General features: G+C 38.7%; 1 protein-coding gene across 1 annotated transcript; it reads right to left on the bottom strand.

Moving 5' to 3' along the window:
• Positions 1-18416: 18416 nt before the first annotated feature.
• Positions 18417-22571, bottom strand: LOC119981290 (ubiquitin-conjugating enzyme E2-17 kDa-like). Its single transcript, XM_038824351.1, has 5 exons — positions 22428-22571; positions 22221-22304; positions 21474-21601; positions 19734-19838; positions 18417-18780 (listed from the first exon to the last, which is right to left on the bottom strand). The coding sequence occupies exons 1-5, from the start codon at positions 22549-22551 to the stop codon at positions 18637-18639; spliced, it is 585 nt and encodes a 194-aa protein (XP_038680279.1). The 5' UTR covers positions 22552-22571; the 3' UTR covers positions 18417-18636.
• Between the last annotated feature and the right edge of the window lie 1005 nt (positions 22572-23576).

Here is a 23576-nt window from a genome sequence, read left to right as displayed (position 1 = left end):
GTCTATCCTGTCTCCTCATCCTCCAACTAACAATATTGAAGCTGAAACCACCAACTCTCCATCCACGCCAAAACCATGTCAAGCCAAAACTACCAACATTGAAGCTCACAGTCCACGCAAACTCTCTGTCGACTACTGCACAAAGTCATGCCCTCAAGTTGAGCAACTCATTGGTTCAGTCACCTCCCAATAGTTCAAAGAAGCACCTATGTCTGTGCCAGAGATTTTGTCCATTTGGTTAGTCTCATTCTTCGCCTCCTATAAGTTGCTGCCCTACTTAGGTAATAAAACAAAATTAAGCGACTGTCCAATTCAGCAACTTATCGGTTAAGTGATGTTTATATATTTAAAGGAGGACTTCAGTGATGTTCAAAACCCCCAATTTCTCTCTAGGGTTTGATGAAGAAGGTGAAGATATTTTATTTTTATTTTTTAATTTTCTTTAATCTCAACCGTTGGTGAGACCCTTATAATTCCTTGCAGTTCAATTACCCTTAGGTGGATGAGCCTTACAATTCAATTACTCCTTCCAGATCAACCACTAACAATCACCTTGTATCATGTTGGAGGCTGAGGTTGAACCCCCAAGCTCTTGAATGCTGTAAAGTATATATAAGGGGGAGAATCCCATTGAAATCCATGTTGAATACGATTGGAAGCCAAAATGTTATGATAAGTGTTGTTTGTTTAGGCACCGTTGTCAGCCCTCTGCTGCTAGAAAGCAAGATGTCAAAAGGGTTGATACTTAAGAATGACGTTCGGTGAAGAAGGATTCTCATAAGGAGATGGATTGTGATCCTGGAGAAGCTTTGGGTAAACCTAGACCAGGTACTCCTACAGAAAGCCCTAATATGGCAGAGCAATGTACTCTCGGCCCCTATTCAAAGGCTATCGTCATTTATTATGATAAACCTTATTTGCACCCTAGCTTTTGCTAAGTACACCTCAAAAAACAAAAAAAAAAAACCCTGATCTATACATACTCCCTCCTGACCCTACCATTTTCTTCCTCATTCTATCATTCTCCTTTTCCACCATCATCTCCTTCTCCCTCCATCATCATGCCTATCCTGTCTCCTCATCCTCCAACTAACAACATTGAAGCCAAAACCACCAACTCTCCATCCACGCCAAAACCATGTCAAGCCAAAACCATCAACATTGAAGCTCACAGTCCACGCCAACTCTCCGTCGACTACTACACAAAGTCATGCCATCAAGTTGAGCAACTCATTGGTTGAGACACCTCCCAATAGTTCAATGAAGCACCTATGTCTGTGCCAAAGATTTTGTCCATTTGGTTAGTCTCATTCTTCGCCTTCTATAAGTTGCTGCCCTGCTTAGCTAATAAAACAAAATTAAGCTACTGTCCAGTTGAGCAACTTATCGGTTCAATGATGTTTATATATTTGGGGGAGGACTTCAGTGATGTTTGAAACCCCCAATTTCTCTCTAGGGTTTGATGAAGAAGATGAAGATATTTTATTTTTATTTTTTAATTTTCTTTAATCTCAACCGTTGGTGAGATCTTTATAATTCCTTGCAGTTCAATTACCCTTAGGTGGATGAGCCTTGCAGTTCAATTACTCCTGCCAGATCAACCGCTAACTATCACCTTGTTATAATTCCTTATGAGATAGAGGCAGCTCGGAACTCGCTAATGAGGAATTTTGTCCCCCCTAATATTACTAAAAACCTGAGAAAGGCAATCCAGTTGCAATCCTCTCTCAATGTCAATTATGCTTCTCAAAATACTTTTCAATGCCTTGCAGATACCATAGCAAACATGAAGACCTCAGAAACCTTGAGCTTCATAGTGATTACTCATAAGAAATACTACGGTTAGCAGAAGGAGCCAAAAATGGGTAAGAGGGCACCACAGCCTAAGGGCTGGAAATATTAATTTAATGATTGGATGTTGCAATGTACGTGGGTTGAGGAATCCCAGTACAATAAATGGTGTTAAGAATTTGATGAAGGAATTTTCTCTTTCTTTGGTGGGTGTCTTGGAGACTATGTGTTTGGTTGATAGTATTCCCTCTACTGTTAGCATTTTTGTCCCCAATTGGTGATTCTTGCTAGGTTCTCAGTAGGACCCTTGGTGTAGGATGGTTATTTGTTGGGATCCTTTAGTGGTGCATGTCACTAATGCTCATGATTTAGATCTAGTCTCTACTTATCATGTGTCTTCTGTTGATGGTAATTGCCAGTGTACAGTTTCTTTTGTTTATGGGTATAATGACCTTTCAGGCAGGGACTCTCTTTGGCAATATATCTTTTCTTCAGCTCCGTCCTTTGAGAGTTCTCCTTGGATGATGTTGGGTGACTTTAATGCTATCCTCAGACCTTTGGATAGATCAGGGGGCAAAGATGCATAGCCTGCCCATATGGATAGTTTTTATGATTGTACCTCTAGCTCTGGCCTTACTTTGCTTCCCTATAAGGGTTCCAAGTTCTCTTGGACTTATGGGCAAGTGGGTGATATGACCATTTTCAGGAAGCTTGATTGGGTGTTTCCTAATCATAGTTGACTTTCTCGATTTCAGGCCACTGAGGTCCATGTGCTTGCTCGCTCTATTTTTTATCATAGCTCGTTGGTTGCCCGATTGTTCCATAAGAGTAACAATAAGCGTCCCTCCAAATTCTTTAACTTTTGGTTTGATCATCATTATTTTATAGCTACTGTTAGTCTGTCTTGACTTCCCAGAGTATATGGTTCCTCTATGTACAAGCTACTCCAAAAGCTTCATCGTCTCAAGGATGATCTTAAAGCTCTTAATGCTAAAGAGTTTGGTCACATTTATGAAAGAGTGTGTGAAGTTATAATGCGTTGGGACCTGGCCCAAGAGAAGCCTGACAATTCCCCTTGGATGTGAGCTTACAACTTGGAGAAAGAAATTTTGCTAAGCAGTATGCCTCCCTTCGCATTGCGAAAGGAAGCATTTTACCACCAGAAATCCCGTGCCCAATGGTTGCAGCTCGGAGATAGTAATACAAGCTTCTTCCATAAATTTGTCTCCCATCAATAGTCTTGTAATAGAATCACTTATCTTGCCACTAATGAAGGCACTCTTACCAATGAAACTGTTGAGATTGCCTCTATGGCAGTGAGTTATCATCAATCTCTTCTCACGGGAGATAATCAGGCTGTTCCAGATATTTCTAGGCTCTTCCCTTTGAAAATTGCAAGTGAAAGTATGCATGCTATAGCTGCTCCTATTCTCCCTAATGAAATCATGCGGGCTCTTTTTTCAATTCCAGACGACAAGGCCCCAGGCCCGAATGACTACACCTCTCGTTTCTTTAAACAAGCTAGGGGTATTGTAGGTCATGATGTAATCAAGGCGATGAAATCTTTCTTTGCCACTGTCAAGTTGCTTCCTGCCATAAACTCCACTATTATAGCTCTTGTCCCGAAAGGCAAATACCCTGCCTCTCTTGGTGACTATAGGCCAATCTTTTGCTGCTATGTGGTGTATAAATGTATCTCCAAAGTCATTGCTGACATGCTTAAATCCTCTCTTCCGAGTGTTATCTCTCCTTCTCAATCAACCTTTGTCTTGGGCAAGCATATTTCTGACAATATCCTCTTATCGCAAAAGCTCCTTCGGGACTACCATCTTGATAAATCTCCTCCAAAGTGTTCTATGAAGGAGAATATTTGAAAAGCTTTTGATACCCTTAGTTGGGACTTTGTTCTTGCTTGCCTTTAGGCTATAGGGCTTCCCGATTGTATGATTCTTTGGATCAGAGCATACATAACTACTCCGGGTTTCTCAATTGCTATAAATGGCACTCCCCGTGGTTATTTTGCTTCTTCTAGAGGTCTCCGTCGAGGGGATCCCCTCACCCCTACCCCTTCATCATAGCTATGGAAGGGTTTTCGAGGCACATGAAAGAAATCACTCTGCACTCAGATTTTAAGTGCCATTGGTGTTGTGAGAAAAATGGCATTCCACATATGGGTTTTGCTGATGATTTAATGGTCTTCTGTCATGCCAATATGCCAACTATTAAGCTCATTAAATCTGCTCTGGATACTTTTTCAACCCTTTCTAGCCTTTCATCAAATGCCAATAAGAGTAGCATTTTTCTTTCTAGAGTAAACCCTACTATGCAGCAACAAATTATGGACTTCATAGGTTTCCAGCATAGTAGTTGTCCTATTCGCTACCTTGGGGTGCCTCTAATCACTACCCAGTTGTGTCATGTGGATTGTAAGCCTCTTATCACTACTAGAATAAATATTTTTGGCCTCCATAGGATACCGAGGCAAAGTATGAATTTGCCGTGGCTAACAATTTTTGTCTCCGGCACTGCCACGGCAATGAAGGAGTGGCGTTTGGCTATGTAACAAATAGTTTTCGTCACGGCAAGTATGTCATGGCAGGGACCTTTGCGATGGAACGAGGTGAAGCAAAAAATATCGTGGCTAAAGTTTGGACTTTTGGCAACACCAATGTGCCCGAAGCAAATAGAATTCGAAAAAGTAATTCACTGTGTTTGCCTCATCTTTATTGTCGTGGCAAATAATATTCACATTTTTGGATTCTAATATTTGTTGCAGCTATTCTTCCGAAGCAAAAGGTTTAAAAAAATGTCATATATATATAATCAATCAATATCACCTGTATTTAGTTTTCAACAAAATTCTCAATCACAAATATCCATCTACACTCAAAATTCGTGAAACTAACAATATCCATTAAGTCATACAAACACAAACACAAACACAAACACAAAACAACATAAAATCATTACGTTCATGTCAAAATATATCAAATAAGTCATACTAAAAAATCCTCATCAACTAGCATCTATATATCCAAAAACTGTTCAAAATATATCAAATAAGTCATTATGCTCTTCCTCTGTCCATCTTTCTCTTTGCTTTGTAATTGTGTATGGCTTCCTCACCAAACAACAATGAAATGAACACAAGTAAGTATAACTGTCAGGCCTTTAGGGCACTATAATTGAGCACAAGCAAAACACATTAGTACCTTTGGAGTATTGTCATCCCCGCAAGAAAATTGTTTATCAGAACAGAACAACGTATCACAATCATATCCTCTCAAGGTAAGTCCAGAAACATTAAACTAATATTATAATGTTCAAGTTTTTGGGTGGCAATCAACTGAGCATTTGGACATAAGAGTACTGTGAGAATTCTAATAACACAATGTCTATTTTCTGGGAATTGTTACTTATAATTTGAAATACCTGCTATATTTTGAAATAAATGACTATAATGTGTTTCATGTTTGTTAACCTGCACCTGTAAGAACAAAAAATTCATAGCTAATAAGAGGGTACTTAATGCCCTAACTAGCTAATACATTTACGTTAGCAACAAACCATCATCAAAGACAAGGAACAATAATGCTGCCAAATAACACAAATCAAATGAGCATATGTACCTTAAAAGTCTCGTTGACAGGAAAAACAATGACTTACTAAAGTCCTTTAATGTATTGATTGAAGGAACAATAGCCTAACTCGGTAAGCTCCATTAGGAGAGAAGCTTCTTTGGACTTCACAAACAGAAAACCATTGAACATAGTGGATACAAATGGATAACAAATAGGAAATAATAAATTTATGGATCACATTCCAATGGAACGCAAGATATATTTATATAGTCATTGCTACCAAACATCATCATCACTAGTGAATTTTTTAAATACTGGCTCAAATCCTTGTCATTCAACCCCAGCAATTTCTGTAATTGCAACGTCACTAAAACTGGTCAAAATTTTGACCTAGGAGAAACGAAATCAACACCAAACATTACATGAAAGACGAGGTGGAGAATAAATTACCAGCAATTTCTTAATTGCAACAGTATACGAAAATCGACAGAATAGGAAATTAAACATTAAAGAATAAATTACCAGCAATTTCTTTGAGCTTTATCTCTGATCTGGTGAAGAGCTCTCACGGCAATCACAGTGACCAAGGATTCACCCATTCACGGTGTCGATTTTAGGGGAAATGATTCAAAGCATCTGAAGAACACATGAGTGTTGCCTGCGTTATCTCCGATTTGGTGCAGCGCATCATGACGATGGGAGTTGGGGAAATTGAACGATTCATGGGTGGGAGTTGGGGAAATTGGACGACTCACGTCGATGGGAGTTGGGAAAACTAAACGAGTAATTGCGATGGGCGAAAGAAGTTTTCGATTTTGATTTGACGATGTAAAGTGAAGGCGGAAGAGTTTTGGGATTTTAGCTTTTTTTGTTTTGCTGCCCTTTTTGACTTTTTCATGGCATGCGGGTTTTTTTTTGTCCCGATTTGTATAAGAGAGAGAAGCGATTAGAGCGAAATTAGAAATATGGAGCAAATTATCTTTTCGTAGGATATTGTTGCCACAAAAAAAATAGTTTTTGTCATGGGGGAGTTATTTGCTGTGGCGAAAAAAGATGTATTAGCTTCAACTTATAGTTCAGTGATAAATATAGTGAAGGAATTAATAACTAATGCCATGGGATCAATTACTGAAGTAAATTATTGATTATTTGTTTCGGAATCTAAATCAGTGGCAAAGATGATGAAGGGATTGGTCATTATTCTTGTAGTGTATGGACTGTATTCTTTCTAGAATCAAGCTGTGGACCTCCCAGTCCCTCACTTATGCAGGCAGGCTTCCATTAATACAATAAGTGCTCTTTTCTATCCAGATTTATTGGTCCTCGATTTTCCTCTTACCCATTAACAGTGTCTGCCCTTCCTAAGAGAGTTTATACTCTTCTGACTTCTAAGACTTCTTATTGGGTTGTGTGGGTCCATACCAATCTTATCAAAGGACACAACTTCTGAAGGTTGCGTATGCCAAATAGTCCTTCTAGCACTTAGCGGAAAATTCTTCTTTGGAGGTCTTGGTGTTGCTCTATGTTCAGACATGCTATTGGCAATGGTAGAGATACAACGATATGGACTGATTACTGGCTTCCTCAAGGCCATCTCTGTAATCTCTTTACTCCCGTGAGCTGCAGTCTTGTGGTTTGGGATGGGAAGCTACGTTCTCTATGACACAATCAAGATCTTCCATGCAAAAATGTGCAGAGGCATTATGGAAAATCCAAAGAGACTTAAGAGAAACCATTTCTTTCTCCTTTCTCACCATTCTGCGCACTTTCCAGTGAGAACTTTTTCACTGGAAAGTTCAGTGAAAAAGTTTCTCTTATTTTTTTTGGTAAGCAAGCCTTAGTATAAAAGAAGGAAAAATTGTACATATGTTCGGGGGCATACCCCAAGAGGCCCAAAAAGCCGAAACCACGGGCCAAAACAAAGGAAGCCCAAAGGTAACAAAAATGGGACATCATAGGACTAACCCGAAAGCCCAAAAGAAAGACAGAAACAAACAAAAGTCCAAGCGGCGCAAACCAAAAGAGAAACTAGACAAGCATTAAAAACAAGCGCACGCCCACGGCAGGGACCAAAGCTCCTAGAAGCAAGGAAATCGACCACAAAGGAACCCAATAAATGCCGCCATGCAAGATGCAAAGAGAACCCAGCCTCCAACCAACAACAACTAAAGATTCCAGAAAGCAGCAAGAGTGCGGTAATTAGTCACATCCTTGAAACTGCCATTACTGAGCATGATATCGACCACTTCAATAATTCTTTGAGTGACGACAAAGGCGGCTTAGAGAGATTTTTAAAGGCTCTGTTGTTCTGCTCAAACCAGATTTTTGTAAATAGCCGCAAAGAGGCAGAGCTTGGCCATGATAGACACCAGCAATTTCTTTGAGCTTTATCTCTGATCTGGTGAAGAGCTCTCACGGCAATCACAGTGACCAAGGATTCACCCATTCACGGTGTCGATTTTAGGGAAATGATTCAAAGCATCTGAAGAACACATGAGTGTTGCCTGCGTTATCTCCGATTTGGTGCAGCGCATCATGACGATGGGAGTTGGGGAAATTGAACGATTCATGGGTGGGAGTTGGGGAAATTGGACGACTCACGTCGATGGGAGTTGGGAAAACTAAACGAGTAATTGCGATGGGCGAAAGAAGTTTTCGATTTTGATTTGACGATGTAAAGTGAAGGCGGAAGAGTTTTGGGATTTTAGCTTTTTTTGTTTTGCTGCCCTTTTTGACTTTTTCATGGATGGTTCCAGGAAATTTCCCTCCCAACTCTCTGCTATATGAGATTCCATTAATTTTCTCCATCAAATCTGCCTAGGATACTCTTAGGGAATGTCGTAGCATTACTAGTGTCCGTCATCTCCTCTGGTTCTCAAATCATATCCCATGGCACTCCTTTATTTACTGGATAGCTATGGCTTCCAGGCTTTGGACAGCGGATAGACTTTGCAGATTTGGGATGGGTGTTTCTCCTTCCTATTTATTGTGTGGCTTTGGGTTGGAATCCCATCAGTATCTTTTATTTGAGTGTCCCTACTCTCAGTCTATTTGGAGTACGGTGGTTACCCAGACTATGTACACTTGGCCTGATCTGTCCATTGGGAAGGCAGTATGTTTGAGAATAACAGCTTCAAGTCTATCATGGCCAAGCTCTGCCTCTTTGCGGCTATTTACAAAAATCTGGTTTGAGCAGAACAACAGAGCCTTTAAAAATCTCTCTAAGCCGCCTTTGTCGTCACTCAAAGAATTATTGAAGTGGTCGATATCATGCTCAGTAATGGCAGTTTCAAGGATGTGACTAATTACCGCACTCTTGCTGCTTTCTGGAATCTTTAGTTGTTGTTGGTTGGAGGCTGGGTTCTCTTTGCATCTTGCATGGCGGCATTTATTGGGTTCCTTTGTGGTCGATTTCCTTGCTTCTAGGAGCTTTGGTCCCTGCCGTGGGCGTGCGCTTGTTTTTAATGCTTGTCTAGTTTCTCTTTTGGTTTGCGCCGCTTGGACTTTTGTTTGTTTCTGTCTTTCTTTTGGGCTTTCGGGTTAGTCCTATGATGTCCCATTTTTGTTACCTTTGGGCTTCCTTTGTTTTGGCCCGTGGTTTCGGCTTTTTGGGCCTCTTGGGGTATGCCCCCGAACATATGTACAATTTTTCCTTCTTTTATACTAAGGCTTGCTTACCAAAAAAAAATGTTTAGGTTTTAGTGCTTACAGTTTATGGTTTAGGATTTAGAGTTTAGAATGTAGAATTTAGAATTTAGAATTTTTTTTCCCAAAATCAACTATAGTATAACATTATGAATACCAAAAGACTCAATAACACATTTTAATTCATAATTTAACATACTTATGGGGGAAAATTGGAGCCAAAATTGAATCCAAGAATTGGAGCACGTATGATTATTCTGATTCAATTAAATACACTCAATTCCGTTAATGCAACTTGAGTACATTAATTTCACATTTGGAGACCAAGCATTTCTTACTGCCATTAATACAATAAACACATTATAAAACAACCATTTATCCTAAGATATAAATAGGGGATGGCATTCGACTGGGCCGGACCAGCCCTAGCTCAAGGCCGGATTTAGCATTTGGGTTTCGCATAGGGCTTGGGATAGAAATGGAAGCCCATGCCCCGCCCGGACCAAAATGAGTCGGGCCAATGCGTCGAGCTTAGCTATTACTATTTTTTTGATTTATATAAATGTATATGTATGTGTATGTGTATGTGTATATATACACACACATATATATACATATACATGCAGTAGACATATTGTTGATTTCTTATGCGCTTGATAGAATATCTTCAATTCTTGATGCTTCTGATCAAGAGTTTTGAAGATGAATTTATAGGTGTGTCGGGGCTTGTTGTCAACCTAAAACAACCATTTATCCTAAGATATAAATAGGGGTTGGCATTCGACTGGGCCGGACCAGCCCTGGCTCAAGCCCGGATTTACCATTTGGGTTTCGCATAGGGCCCGGGCTGGGCTTGGAATAGAAATGGAAGCCCATGCCCCGCCCTGACCAAAATGAGTCGGGCCAATGGGCCGAGCTTAGCTATTACTATTTTTTTGATTTATATAAATGTATATGTATGTGTATGTGTATAAATACACACACATATATATACATATACATGCAGTAGACATATTGTTGATTTCTTATGCGCTTGATAGAATATCTTCAATTCTTGATGCTTCTGATCAAGAGTTTTGAAGATGAATTTATAGGTGTGTCAGGGTTTGCTGTCAGCCTAAAGGATTTGATAGGATGGTTTATAGAATTCTGCATTGAATCTGACATCTGCACCAAATAGACTGTGCGTAGTTAGGGAACACAAGCTGTTAGCTCGAGGCTTTCCTTCTGGGAAACAAGACTTAAAATTCCTGGAGTGTCAATCTGGAAAAAAAGCAGGAAAATAGAAGATTATCACCATAATGAAAAGAGATTCTATTGGAATGAAATGAAAAACAACGCATTGCTGGACTGCATTAGGATTTCATTGAAAAGGGATACATCTGGGATGTATGCGTGCTTTACAAGGTTAAACTAAAACATAGCCATGGAGGCTGAAAAGATAAATCTAAATACTAGTTGGCGCGGAGCCATGCTAAATAAAAAAAAGTGGTCGGAGCCATGCTAAATAAAAAAAAAAAGTGGTTCGAGCCATGCTTAAGAAAGCAATAAAGGATTGAAGACGATGTGTTTGTGTTTGACGCGGGGTAGTTTGTTGCTTCTTCTTCTTCTTTTATAGTGCCAAGTGATAGACGCTTCTTCTGTTCTTCTTTAAGTATTTGTCATGGAACATCATGGGGATTGTGGTAAAACCACTTTCTTGTTGCTTACTGGAGTGACTAGGTTAGTGGGCTTCATAACCGCAAACTTCTCTTGAATATGAGAATGATGAGAACATCTTTCTGGTCGTTCTTCTTCTCTAAGGAGGAAATGGACTCTCTTGTATGTCGTGGTAGTCTCTGCTTGGCGAGTCTTTAGGCTTTATGGTCGAAAATATGGGAACATGGCTCATGGCGATCATTTCGTTGCTGCTTATGTACGAAAGATCATGTAAAAATGTGAACTTTTGAGTTGTGCAGGACAAACGTGGTTTGAGCCTTGTGGAGTCGTGCTTTAACTGGAAATATGTTTGAGAGAAAACTGAGACATTCAGCTAATAGACTTCCATTTCTTCAGGACTCTCTTTCATATAATCCTGCTAAAATCTTGATAGTTTTTCAACAGACCATGTTTGAAAAGAATTTATCTGTTAGGACCAAGGCTCCTTGAATTGTAGCCTTTTGGACAATAAATCTCGAGCAGCCCTGATTTCTAGAAACTAATCTAGGCCAACAACCAATTAGAAACTTGCAAAATGAACACAAATTAGTATAAAATTCCTCCTTACTTCCGCGAAGTGTCACTAGGAGATTGGTCGCCTTTTGTGCACTGTAGGTCTCGCCTTGCCACGTGTCAACTGACTTGTAGGATTTTATTTTCGTACAAACACACACACACATATACACGCATTACACACACATTATACATACATATATATATATTTGTGTGTGTATTAATTACTCACATTATATATATGGTACACTGATCACGTGAGGACTCCCTCATGTATCTTTATATGAGAACTTTTAATCTCGACCATTAGACTCATTCAATGGTTGAGATTAAAAATGAATTTTTAAATGATTTTACCAAAGTGTCCATATTTTCTTCTTCGTCTCTTTCTCACTCCTCTTTCTTTTCTCTTTCGCTTCCCTCTTTCCGCAAGTCCTCGGGCTTCCACCTCCGACACTAGTTCATTGACCCATTTCCTTACCTCTAACAGTAGTTTATTGACCCATTTTCCACCTCCCTCAAGTCGTCGGGCTTCCACCTTCAGCAGTCGCCATGGAGATTCAGGGATGAAATATATGACATTTTGGGGAGATGATGCTGTGCAGGGATCAAATTGTTCCCTTGTGGTGGTACTATGCAAGGACGGCGAAGATCGGGCAGATGCGACTAGGCAGGAGTCTCTTGGGTGATGGGTATATACATTATGCTTAAATCTTGTTGATACTGTTGAATGCAAGTTCTGAATTCAATTGATTAAGATTGTTTGATTTTGTGTTGAATTAGATGTGACGTTGTTGAATTTTGTTGATTCGATTTGCTTACGAAATAAATTATTAAAGGTAAGAGACAATAAAGGGTAAGGGGTATCATCAATCAATACTATATATAATAGCGGAAGCCTCCAACGGAAAAGGAGTGTTCTCGTGCTGCCACGTCATCAAAAGCTTCACCTATTATTGGCTTACACGTGTAACTTGAATGAAACAAAGAACTACACATGCGTTTCAGTCCAGGTGCATTCCCGTCGATTCACATGTTTTTTGATCTTCGCCGCCTATGCTTCCCTGCGAGGATTCATGCATCTGAAATAAAGCTATTTCATCTTTACAAGTAATCGATTCATGCATCTTAATTAAGGCTATGTCCTCTTTTCAAGTAATTGTTTGGGTTTTCAAGGTTTCATTTTATATGCATCAATTGATTTTCATGGAATGATTCTCTCTTACCTGTGGATCTTCTATTTTCTCTCACTGCCTTCTGATGTGATACAGGTGATGACGGGACCAGGTTCCATTACCACCGTTGACTCCGGGCAATGGTGTCTGAAGAACACGCCAGCACGGTCCTCGAAACTCATCCAATTATCGAGCCCCTCCCTTCATGGACTACGCTGCCATTTTTCTGAAGACACGTTGCATAAGGTTTCAGTTATAGACGGATTGTTTGGAAGCTTACATAATTGGGTTGTAGAACTGTGAGAATATTTGTCGTCACCCATAAACTCAGGTAATTTAATTGATGAAATGCTTTTTGGTTCTGTTATGTAACGGTCTTCGTATCAATATTGCTGCCATGAAATTACTTGCAATTACCTTTTGTATCTCTTTCTGCGTGAAATTAGAAGTAAGTGCACTTTCTTTGTCTTATGACTGATATTATGTGTACTACCATTTTCAGTATTCACCTAGATTTTTTATGACTTATATATTTCTTTGTGTAGGTTATTTCTCTATGATTTCTTCGTGTTATGATTAAAAGTAAGCACCTTTTTTTTTTCAAACGGTGAGTTAAAGCACATTGTTATCTCTATATAAGTATATCCATTTATGTAGTACTATACTTATCCAACTACAATAACCCAGATTATTTGAAGGAAAGAGCCATTCTTGCACCGACAAACGAAATTGACAGCGATCTCAACCAATACATGATACAGCAAGTCAATTCAGAGGAAAAATGTTACAGAAGTTCAGATACCATATGCAACCAGACTTCAGATGCAAACAACCAAGATGTCTTATATCCAGTTGAGTTTCTTAATAGTTTAAAAATACCGGGAATTCCAAATCATGAACTCAAGTTGAAGGTTGGTGTACCAGTTATGTTGTTGAGGAACATCAATCAGAGTAAGGGTTTGTGCAATGGTACAAGACTTATAATTACCCAACTTGGTAAATGGTTTGTCGAGGCTGAAATCATGACGGGCACAAATATTGGACCATCAGTTCTTATACCAACGATAATTATGTCCTAATCAGATACCAGGCTGCCGTTCACGCTGAGGAGGAGACAATTCCCGCTTTCGGTCTGTTTCGCTATGACCATTAATAAAAGCCAAGGCAAATCGCTTCAAAATGTCGGTGTATACCTTCCAAAATAAGTCTTCTCGCACGGCCAACTATATGTAGCAATATCAAGGGTAACCAATCGTCAAGGCCTCAAGATCTTACAAGATGACAAAGAATGTATGCACAAAGAAATGGTGAAAAACATTGTGTACAAGGAGATTCTGAATTAAACATGTCATTTATTTGACGTTGTTCACCATTCATCAATCCAACAAGGAAGTGGAAACTCAGTAACAACATATAGTAGTATTCTTTCATAGCCACACCTTCTAATCCAAAATATTACTTTTCTTATTATCCAGAAAAACAACATATTGTACTAATAATAACCGGCAATAACACAAACAAAATAACTACAATAACCGGAACTCAAAAAATCCTTTCCTAAACATTAATAGATTCATTGACAAAAACAAATCCAATACATCAACATATTTAAAAACAAAAAAAAAAGCACAAAAATAAAAAATCATAGATTTTCGGGATTCACAAACAAATCATAAAAATCAAAATGCTAAAATTTAAGGCCTTCCAATAGTGACTGTTCAATGTTCAAAATAATTACTACCTCAACTCATTAACTATTTTTATAAAAAAAACATAGAGAAAAAATGTATATGAAAAAACAAAGTAACCAGATACATTGAATATATCATAATCAAATATTTCACAATTAATGTTGCATAGTGCTTATAAAATGAAAACTTTAAACAACACAGGCTTCCAAGATCATCAAACGATAACTAAACATGAATAAAGATAGCAACTATGACAAGAACCAATTCAACAGGGTTACAAAAGAATTAGTTGGGAAAATACTGCAACGAACACTAGATCAACCATGGACATTTGCAGCAGTAAGACAAAGGTTAGCAATGATTCTTCTTTATTATTTCAACTTATGTTCGCCTAAGTTCACTTCAACCAATATCCCAAATCAACACTTTCAAGTAAATTCTATTTTAATAAAAAATTCCTATATTTATCTATTGACTGACGCTATATCAGCTGCAAGAGATTCAGACGAATTGTACATCAACCTCAAATAGCAAAGAAGGTGGATGTCTGGAGGATGAAAGAAATGATGCCATTTATTAACAATCGAGGCGAAGACTTCTTAAATTTTATGATTTCTGTAGGCAATTCAGATGCCAAAATCCTCCAAGGAACACATTACCATTTCAACAAACTCCAATTCCTTAGTGCACCTATAATATGATTGTTATTAGGCTATAAACGCTCTCAATCGACCATTGACTGACCATTTTAATAATTGCCAGTGTAAAAGATGTAATACTTGCACCAGTTCTACATTTTATTTCGCAATGGTCTTTCATGATTAAAATTAATTCTACGATTCCGCGCGTAGCGCGGGTAGTAACCTAGTTTTTGTAATGGTGAGAGAAAAAGTTACTTTTAATCTCAACCATTAAATGATTCCAATGGTTGATATTAAAAGTTCTCATGTAACATAAATAAGGGAGTCCTCATGTGAAAAGGAATATATATATATATATATATATATATATATAATTTATGGTTCCATTAACTGGGCCTCGGATAGGCTTTGGGCTTGAGCCAGCCCAAAAACAGTAGCACCTTAAGTTCAACTGGCCAAAAACTTAATTAGATTTGAAATCGTACCTCTGAATAGGATTAATGGGGTTGAGAACTTTTTTTGATGCAAAACAGAATTGAATAACTAAGAGGAAGGGGTTACAAGGTCAGATATGAGTATATGACAACACTCGAGAGAGGTGGGGCATTCCCCTACCCAACTCATAGGACAATGGAAATTGACATATTTTTTTGCAAGAACGTACGCCACGCTATTACAGCTCTGATGGGTAAAGCGGAAGACCACCGATCCTAAAGACTGAATGAGTGCCTTGATGTCATCTACTATATACCCAAACGGAACCAAGGCATAGCCATCAAATACAAGACTATTAATAATATTCTTTTGAATCATATTTCAACAATCACATGTGGCTTGACTATAGCAACATTTTGAACCTCAGTGTTGCGAATTGTATTGTAAGCGTACAAATCAGGTAAATAATAAAGTGATGAAATAAAGTATCGTCCCACGAGGATATTTTGGCAAGCAATTGAATTCCAATTGTATCAAGTTTTACACTATTTAGGGAGTCGAGTTGGCGGAAGGACTAACAACTAACATAAAACGAGTAATGAAAGAAATTAACGAGTAGATTAAAGCAAGAGTATTAAACCAAACACAAGGAATTCAATCAAGTATTAAAACACTAAGGCACCTAATTTCAGCACCACCTATCGAATTCAACTCCCTTGAATTGCTAACTCCTAATTCCTAATTCAATTGCTGATAGTCGATTTTCCTTTTCTATTTAGTGCTCCATTTCTGGTTACAATGAAAGTATTCTCAACACTAACCCCTGTTATTCCTAACATTCGGATTCATGTGTCAAAACTCATTAAGCGTAGTGGAGAGTCATATAGTGATTGCATAAGTCATTCACATATATTCTTATGGTTCACGCACCCTATGTCATATATTGTGAGAATCATCTCTAGGTATCTCCTTCTAGTCTCAACCTAGGCAATGAATCATTTGGTGGTGATCAGACATCCAAAAATATTAAACACATCCATAGACAATCAACAAAGAAAATGAATCAAGAATCACAAACCAAGTTTATTAAATCATCAAGGATTGGGTTCCATTAGGACCCTAGTTAGAGTATGATTCCTCATAGCATTCAAATACATGACAAGATAGATAATAGCAGTCATGAATACAAGAATAAGAAAGGAATAAAGAGAAACCCCTGAAATCCCCTTCTTCTCCAAGTTTTAATGGCTGCCTCCAAGTGTGCTCTCAAACCCTAACCTTCAAGAATGCATTAAAACCCTCTCTTACACCCTTATATACCACCTAAAACCTTTATGGTGTTTAGAGAACCAACTGGTGTCGTTTTGGACTGGAATCATTTGGGTTTGGGGGCTTTTTCGTGAAGTTGCGCTATTGAAACTCGCGATCTGGGCAGTTTCGATCGATCTGACTTCACCTTTGATCAAAGCCCGATCGTGTAGAATGAAAAAGAGTGTCCAGTTGCGTGTTGTGGTTATATGCTAGGTCACTCAGCAAATAAACTATTCATTCTGCACAAACAAATCCAAGATTATCATCAAATCGATAAGAGAGTGCAAGGATAAATTTGGGGGTAAAGAGACAATATGTGTAAACTTAACAATAGTATTTCTAATATTTTACACATCAAGGGTAAATTGGTATTTTCACTATAATTTTGTGTGTAGGCTTATAATTTTTTGATGTAAACTTATTATGTTCAAAAAGTGGTGTAAATATAGTGTTTTTGTGGTGTGTAGATACAATTTTCCATAAATATTATATAGTCAAAAGTTGGGGCCGGATAGAAGTCCGATTCTCAAAATCGGGCTTGGGCCTGGGCCTGGCTCAGACTTGAAAAAACCGGGCCTGCCCGATGCCAACCCCTAAGGCCCAATTAGTTGAGTTTCAATTTCCATGAGTGTTTAACCCCGTACATGACAATATTCAAAGTTTAAGTCAATATGCCTAGCCCATGAAGTAGAAGCCCAAGCTCTTAGCCCCTAACAAGGAAGCACAGTTAAGAGTCCCCACTCCTAGGGGTCACCATTTGGCCCACAAGTCTAGGCCCGAGTCCGGCCCAGGTCCGCGGGCAAGAGCTTGACCCGACTAGAAATTATATCGGGTCTGGATAGCCCGGCCCGATGCTTCGGACAGGCCTGGGCACCATTTTTGGGGCCCAGCCCTGCCCGAAGCCGGACATAATATATATATATATATATAACATGTGTATATCGATATATTATATATATATACACGTGCATATATAGGTGCATATAAATATACATGATATATATATAGGTGCGGTCTCTGTGTGTGTATATATATGTCTCTATATATGCACTCTATGCATATACATATATATAATACATATATAAATATTAAATAGTTAAAAGTATAGTCAAAAGTCGGGTCCAACTTGAGCCTTAGGACCCCGGGCCTGGTTCGGGCCTAAAAAAACCGAGCCGGGTCGAGCCACCACTCCCACCGAATATTTATTCTCGGCTGTCATCGGTGGCCTTTGGATAAACACATCACACATGTGCCTTTGATGGTAGGCTACATATCATCAAGGGCATGGTTTTAACTATTTGACATTTAAAGCCGGTGCTCACTGTGATAGTTAATACCACATCATGCACAGAAATAAAAAGATGAACCTTATTTGCAATTCACTGTTTGCTTAATACACTCCAAAAAAACACTAAAACACTGATCAATAGGCATCGCCTCCTAATCCTACCATTTCCTTCCTCATTCTGTAAATCTCCTTTTCCACCATCATCTCCTTCTCGACCCTTCTTTTCCATTCCTTCTCCCCCACCATCATCTCCTTCTGAACCCATCATCACCACGTCTTTGAACCTTCTCCTCACGCTAAATTCAGAGCCACCAAACTCTGGAATGTTTGTCCTAGTAGTAATCAAATTGGTCACATACGTATTTCACCCTGGCACGAGCGAATTCGTTGTCTCTTGCCCTTTCTGCGGATTTGATACTATGATTTTGATGTAGTCGGAACTTGAGGATGGAGATCTTGAGAAGGAAAGGACACTATCAGAACTCCTGGAGGGACTATCGACTCCATTGACGGAGTTCTCATAAACAAACTGAAAATCACGTCAACGTAAGTAGGAGAAGACTTTTCGATCAAACTAGGTTTGATGAAAAAGAGGAACCCCCAATTCCTCTCTAGGGTTTGATGAAGATAAAGTTATTTTATTTTTTATTTTTTAAGGGGTTGAGCAAACTTTATAAGACAACCAATAAAAGCAGCAAATGTGTTACCAGGAGGGCACAAAACGCAAACCCTCTCCCTTTTGGTCCACTTAAACAGAAGAGAGAACATCAAATTTTCTTCATTCATACATAGTAATTTATAGACCAAAGTCGCAGGGAAAGAAGGAAGCCCTCCTATCACGCATATAGGAGCAGCAGCAACGACACATTAACCCATAGCATACTTCTGGGTCCAGCTTCTTGCAGTTGTCTCGTACCTGCTCCTGTCAGTTTTGTACATGTGAGCAATCTCTGGCACCAACGGGTCGTCAGGATTTGGGTCAGTCAACAACGAACATATTGAGAGCAGCACCTGAAAGCAAACAAAGATCAATCTGTTACAAAAAGAAACAAACTTCGCCGTGCATTTGATCCAAGCATCAAAGTAGTCGCAAGCAAACTATCCCACTTCCCTTGTCAAATAAGTATGTCGGAAAAAAATCTCAAGGGCAGTTGAAACTTTAAAATAATCATTGTTCTTAAAGCTGTACACGCAAGTGAATAGGTTCATCAGCCCACCAACTAAAGATACATCGTTCCACAACACTTTTAACTAAAAAATATCAGGGAAAAAATTACTGAGTAAATGGTGTACCTAAATTTCAAAAAGCAGTCTAGTCCAGCCACTTCTACTACAAATAATGGGCTTGTTTGGGAATGCTATGAGGTGTGGTGTGGTGCTGTGAGTTATAAAACTGTGGTGCTGTGAGGTGAGTTGTAACGCAAAAGCTGTTTGGCGCATCACTTTTAAAACTGTGGTGCGATGCGGTGTGGTGCTGTGAGGTGCGTTTAGCGTATCTAAATTACGGTTATATTAGATGACTAATAATATTAATATAAAATCACTTAATGTTTATATTGTACATTAATCTAAAATAGAATAATTGACCTAATTTGATTACGTAGGACAATTCAACATACATTGTAAGCGTTTGGGAGTGCTGTGAGGTGTGGTGAGGTGCTGTGAGGTAAAAAGCTGTGGTGCTGTGAGGTGAGTTGGAACGCAAAAACTGTTTGACGTGTCACAAAAAACTGTGGTGCTGTGAGGTGTGTTGCAACTGAACGCAGTGCAAACGCACTGCCAAACACCCACAATACGAAGTTCAAAGTGGATAAAATTATATATGTTCGACTAGCAACAACCAAAGTTTGAACAGAAGTGCTCTTCACCATCCAGTATTTCACCAGATATAGATATAGATATGAGTGAGGGAGATTCAGTAGTTGTCACATTGTGTACTGAAAGAATTATGAAATTAAATCAACCTTGGAAATGGTGAGCGCAGGGCTCCACTGTTCCTTCAAAATATCAAGGCAGATGCTACCATTGCTGTTGATGTTTGGGTGAAAGACCTTGGTCCTAAATGCTACCTGCAGAGACCACACCAACAAAAAATATATTCATATATGCAAAATAAATTGAGTAGCTGATATTAAATGCAGAAGTTCAGTCTCTCTGACCCATTGTAACACAGCAAGGTGAAGAATTTCGAATGACAGAAGGCCAGCCAGGTGCTAATGGCTAGGTGGTATTGAGGGTTGGGAAGTCAGGTGCATGGGCTTGAATGGGGGCAGGAGTTAGAAGTGGAGGTGGGGTGAGTAGGTGTTTGACATTGTTGGTTGTCAATGGGAAACTCAGAGAACTGATTTATGGTCTGATCAAATTAAACCTCAAGCTGTCACTATTTCCTTAACTAAAGATCACACAACCCAACAAACCACCCGAACCACTTCCCCTGGCAACTGACCAAACAAAAGAGGTCCACCTCTCTGATTGAGGCAAAACAGAATATTTCCCAAACCAATGTAATTCTAGACAAAAGCAAAGCTGCACATGCAATGACCATTGATGAGCTATCAAAGTAGTTGACACATAAAAAAAGAAATATTCTACTTATGAAAAGATAATAAAAGAGATTTGAGAGGGTAATACTGCTTCACCATGCTAGGAACACATCTTTCATAATAACATTACCTCTAATAGCAGTAAAGATATATAAGATTCAGGCAGTATGGGTGTCAAATCTTCAGGTTTATGCATACGTTTGTTTTCCACCAAAAAAACTACCACTACGATCAGGCTAATTAACTAAGGAACAACTAACTTCAGCCAACTGCCAACCTACATGTAAAGGCTTAAACAACACACACACACACGAAGCAAGAAAAGGTTTGAGCCAGAACAGGAAACTTTAGCCGATTAATTCTTCGTCTTTCACAACTTATCAGAAAAAAATTACATGCAATAGGGTCAAGCATTTGATCAAAGAATGCACAAACATGCAGCAAATCCTCAGACCAGTAGCAAAAATGCCAAATCAAAATTGTAATCAGTCAACCAACTAATCTGTGATCCTTAACGACATTCAAATGAATAGACATATAATAATGCTCAATCGAACACTCATGATGTTTTTCCAAACCAATGTGATAATAGACAAAAGCAAAGCTGCACATACAATGACCATTGATGAGCTATCGTAGTAGTTGACAAATAAAAAGAGAAACACTCCACTTATCAATAGATAAAATAAAAGAGATTTGAGAGGGTATACTGCTTCACCATGCTAGGAACACATCTTTCATAATAGCATTTCTTATAATAGCAGTAAAGATGTATAATTCAGCCAGCATGGGTGTCAATTGATCCTTAACGACACTTGGTAAAACACAGATAACAATGGTCACTTACACTGTTTATTATATCTACAAGAAAAAGAAAAAGTACTTCATTTGGAAAGTGGCCAGAAGTCCAAGTCAAAACAGCCTGTCTAAGGAACACACAAGTTTACAGATTGGTTAAGCTGTGAAACCAACAAGCTTAGATATGCTATGTAATGGAAGTACCCATATAATATATTAAGCAACAATGGAGGCTAAAATAAAACTTTAATGACAATGACCAAATAAAACAACTGATGAAGGCTGGTCATGTGTGAGAAAGAAGAGAATGCAATTGCCACGTGTAACCAGGTTGTCAATTGAATAATAGAAGTGTAATAGTACCTTTGGTGGCTTAAATGGATAGTCTGGAGGAAAGTGTATCGTGACCAGAAAAACTCCACCTGCATATGGACTGTCAGGAGGACCCATAATTGTTGCTTGCCAATGGAACATGTCTTCAGCAACAGGGCCTAAAGATAATATCAACCAGCCAAAAACAATTGTATCAAATAAAACATACTGCGGAAAGCAAAGGTCAGAGATAGCTAACAAAGGCAAAAGTAACCCAGAAAAAGAACAAGTGAGCAAGGATTCCTTGATAAAAATCTCATACTTATGAAAAGCCCAGTTTTTCCTGCACATGAACTCATACAGAATTTTGTGCGTATATATCTTCGGACTGCTTCTCCAGCACATGTTACAGACTATACACTCACGGTCAAAAAGACCTAAACTTTCTAATCATAATTGCCAAAGGCCTAGGCACTGACGTTAGGTGAAACCCAACCTCAGGAACACGCCCTTCTCTGAAGGGAGCTTGGCTTGCAATTCCATACTAGGTGCAAGGCATGCGCCTAAGTTTCTCGTCTATTAAATCGATAGGCCAGTTTTTATTTTGGATTGGGCTTAACAAAAACACAAAAATCACAGAACTTCCACCAAATCCTATAACAAGATAGAACAACAATTAAACCCAACTCCTGCACAAAAAAGCCTAAAAACAAACCATAAACGAAAAACTACTGGATCAACAAAGGAGCAAAACAAGAAAAGGACAAAAAGACGGATCGTAATTGAAGATTATAGAACCTGCGCTGCAAGAGGTAGGAGGATCCTTCTGGAGATCCTTGAGCTCCTTCAAGATCCGCTTTGATGCCATCACCACAAAAAACCCTAAGATTTGCAAACACTAGATCTCAGACAAAAGCAACCAAAAATCTAAAATCCAAACATATATGACTGTAATTGCCGATACAAGTAAAGAGAGAGATAGATATAGAGAGAGAGCTAATGGACCTGAGAGATCCTCCTGGTTATTATTAGCCGAGTGAGAAGCGAACCTACAGTGAAACGCAAATTTGGTGTATCTTAAATCAGGAGCGTCCTGCGCGTGTATTTTTGTTGATGTACTGTACTCCATCAACTCCTAATTGGCCCTTTAATCTCACATGTTGACCCACCTCTTTTTTCTTTTTTTTTTGTTCTTCATCTTTCGACGACGCGTTTTTACCGGTTGACTCTACATGTTTTCCCTTTTTCTAGACCTGCTTAACCAGTCAACCAATATTTCCTTATTCTCTAACATGACCAATATTTCCTTATTGTCCCAATAATTCCAATATTTGCTTCTTTTCTAATATATTGGGGAATCTGTCAATTACTTTTATATATAACATGTAAGAAGTCATCTACTGTAACTTCTCGGAAGTCGTGCTAGGACTAAAGACCTGAAAGAAGATAACTCTCAGCCAGCCCTCGGGATATATCTCAACCACACTCAAGCTAACGTCCAAGGTATGTAGGGATCAGATCAAGACATTTGATGTGAAGACGAAACCCCAGAAACGATAATATTAACAAAGAAGGAAATGCTTTATCTCATCACCTATCGACACCTATATAAAGACTGAGGTTGACACAAGGTACACAACATATTTCTTTGATTCATTTGATTACTAAACTCCGAGTTTGATATTGACTTGAGCGTCGGAGTGTCCTCGAGCCATAAAGGGACACCTTCTCAACTTTTTTTTGCAGGATTCACGGAGGCTTACTACCGCATCAGCCTTCTCAACAGGTAACGAGTGTATCATCAGATTTTTGTATACACAATAAAGAATGCAAAGATGGAAATTTGTTTCTTTCAAATGGAAATTTTACCAGGTTTCTTCTTTTAAATACAAATTTTTATTACTACCTTTTAGTGTATAGTGGTAAACCCTAATCAAACCCACAACTCCAAAGTGGAAAGACTCTTTCCTAATGAGGTAAATTCATGTCCGGCCCATTTGAAAAATTCAAACCTAAATTTTAACCGAAGCTCCGTCAAAGGGGCAAAAAATGCTCAAATACGTTATATGCCAAATAAATTACTAGATTGGGGTCTCACCTCAGAGAAGAATGGAATCCGATCTATTTATGGATTCACTTTGCGCTATGCCAATT

Source organism: Tripterygium wilfordii, chromosome 16 (genome assembly GCF_013401445.1).
Source record: "Tripterygium wilfordii isolate XIE 37 chromosome 16, ASM1340144v1, whole genome shotgun sequence".
In the NCBI taxonomy this organism is placed as follows: domain Eukaryota; kingdom Viridiplantae; phylum Streptophyta; class Magnoliopsida; order Celastrales; family Celastraceae; genus Tripterygium; species Tripterygium wilfordii.
This window is presented reverse-complemented; position numbering and strand designations above follow the sequence as displayed.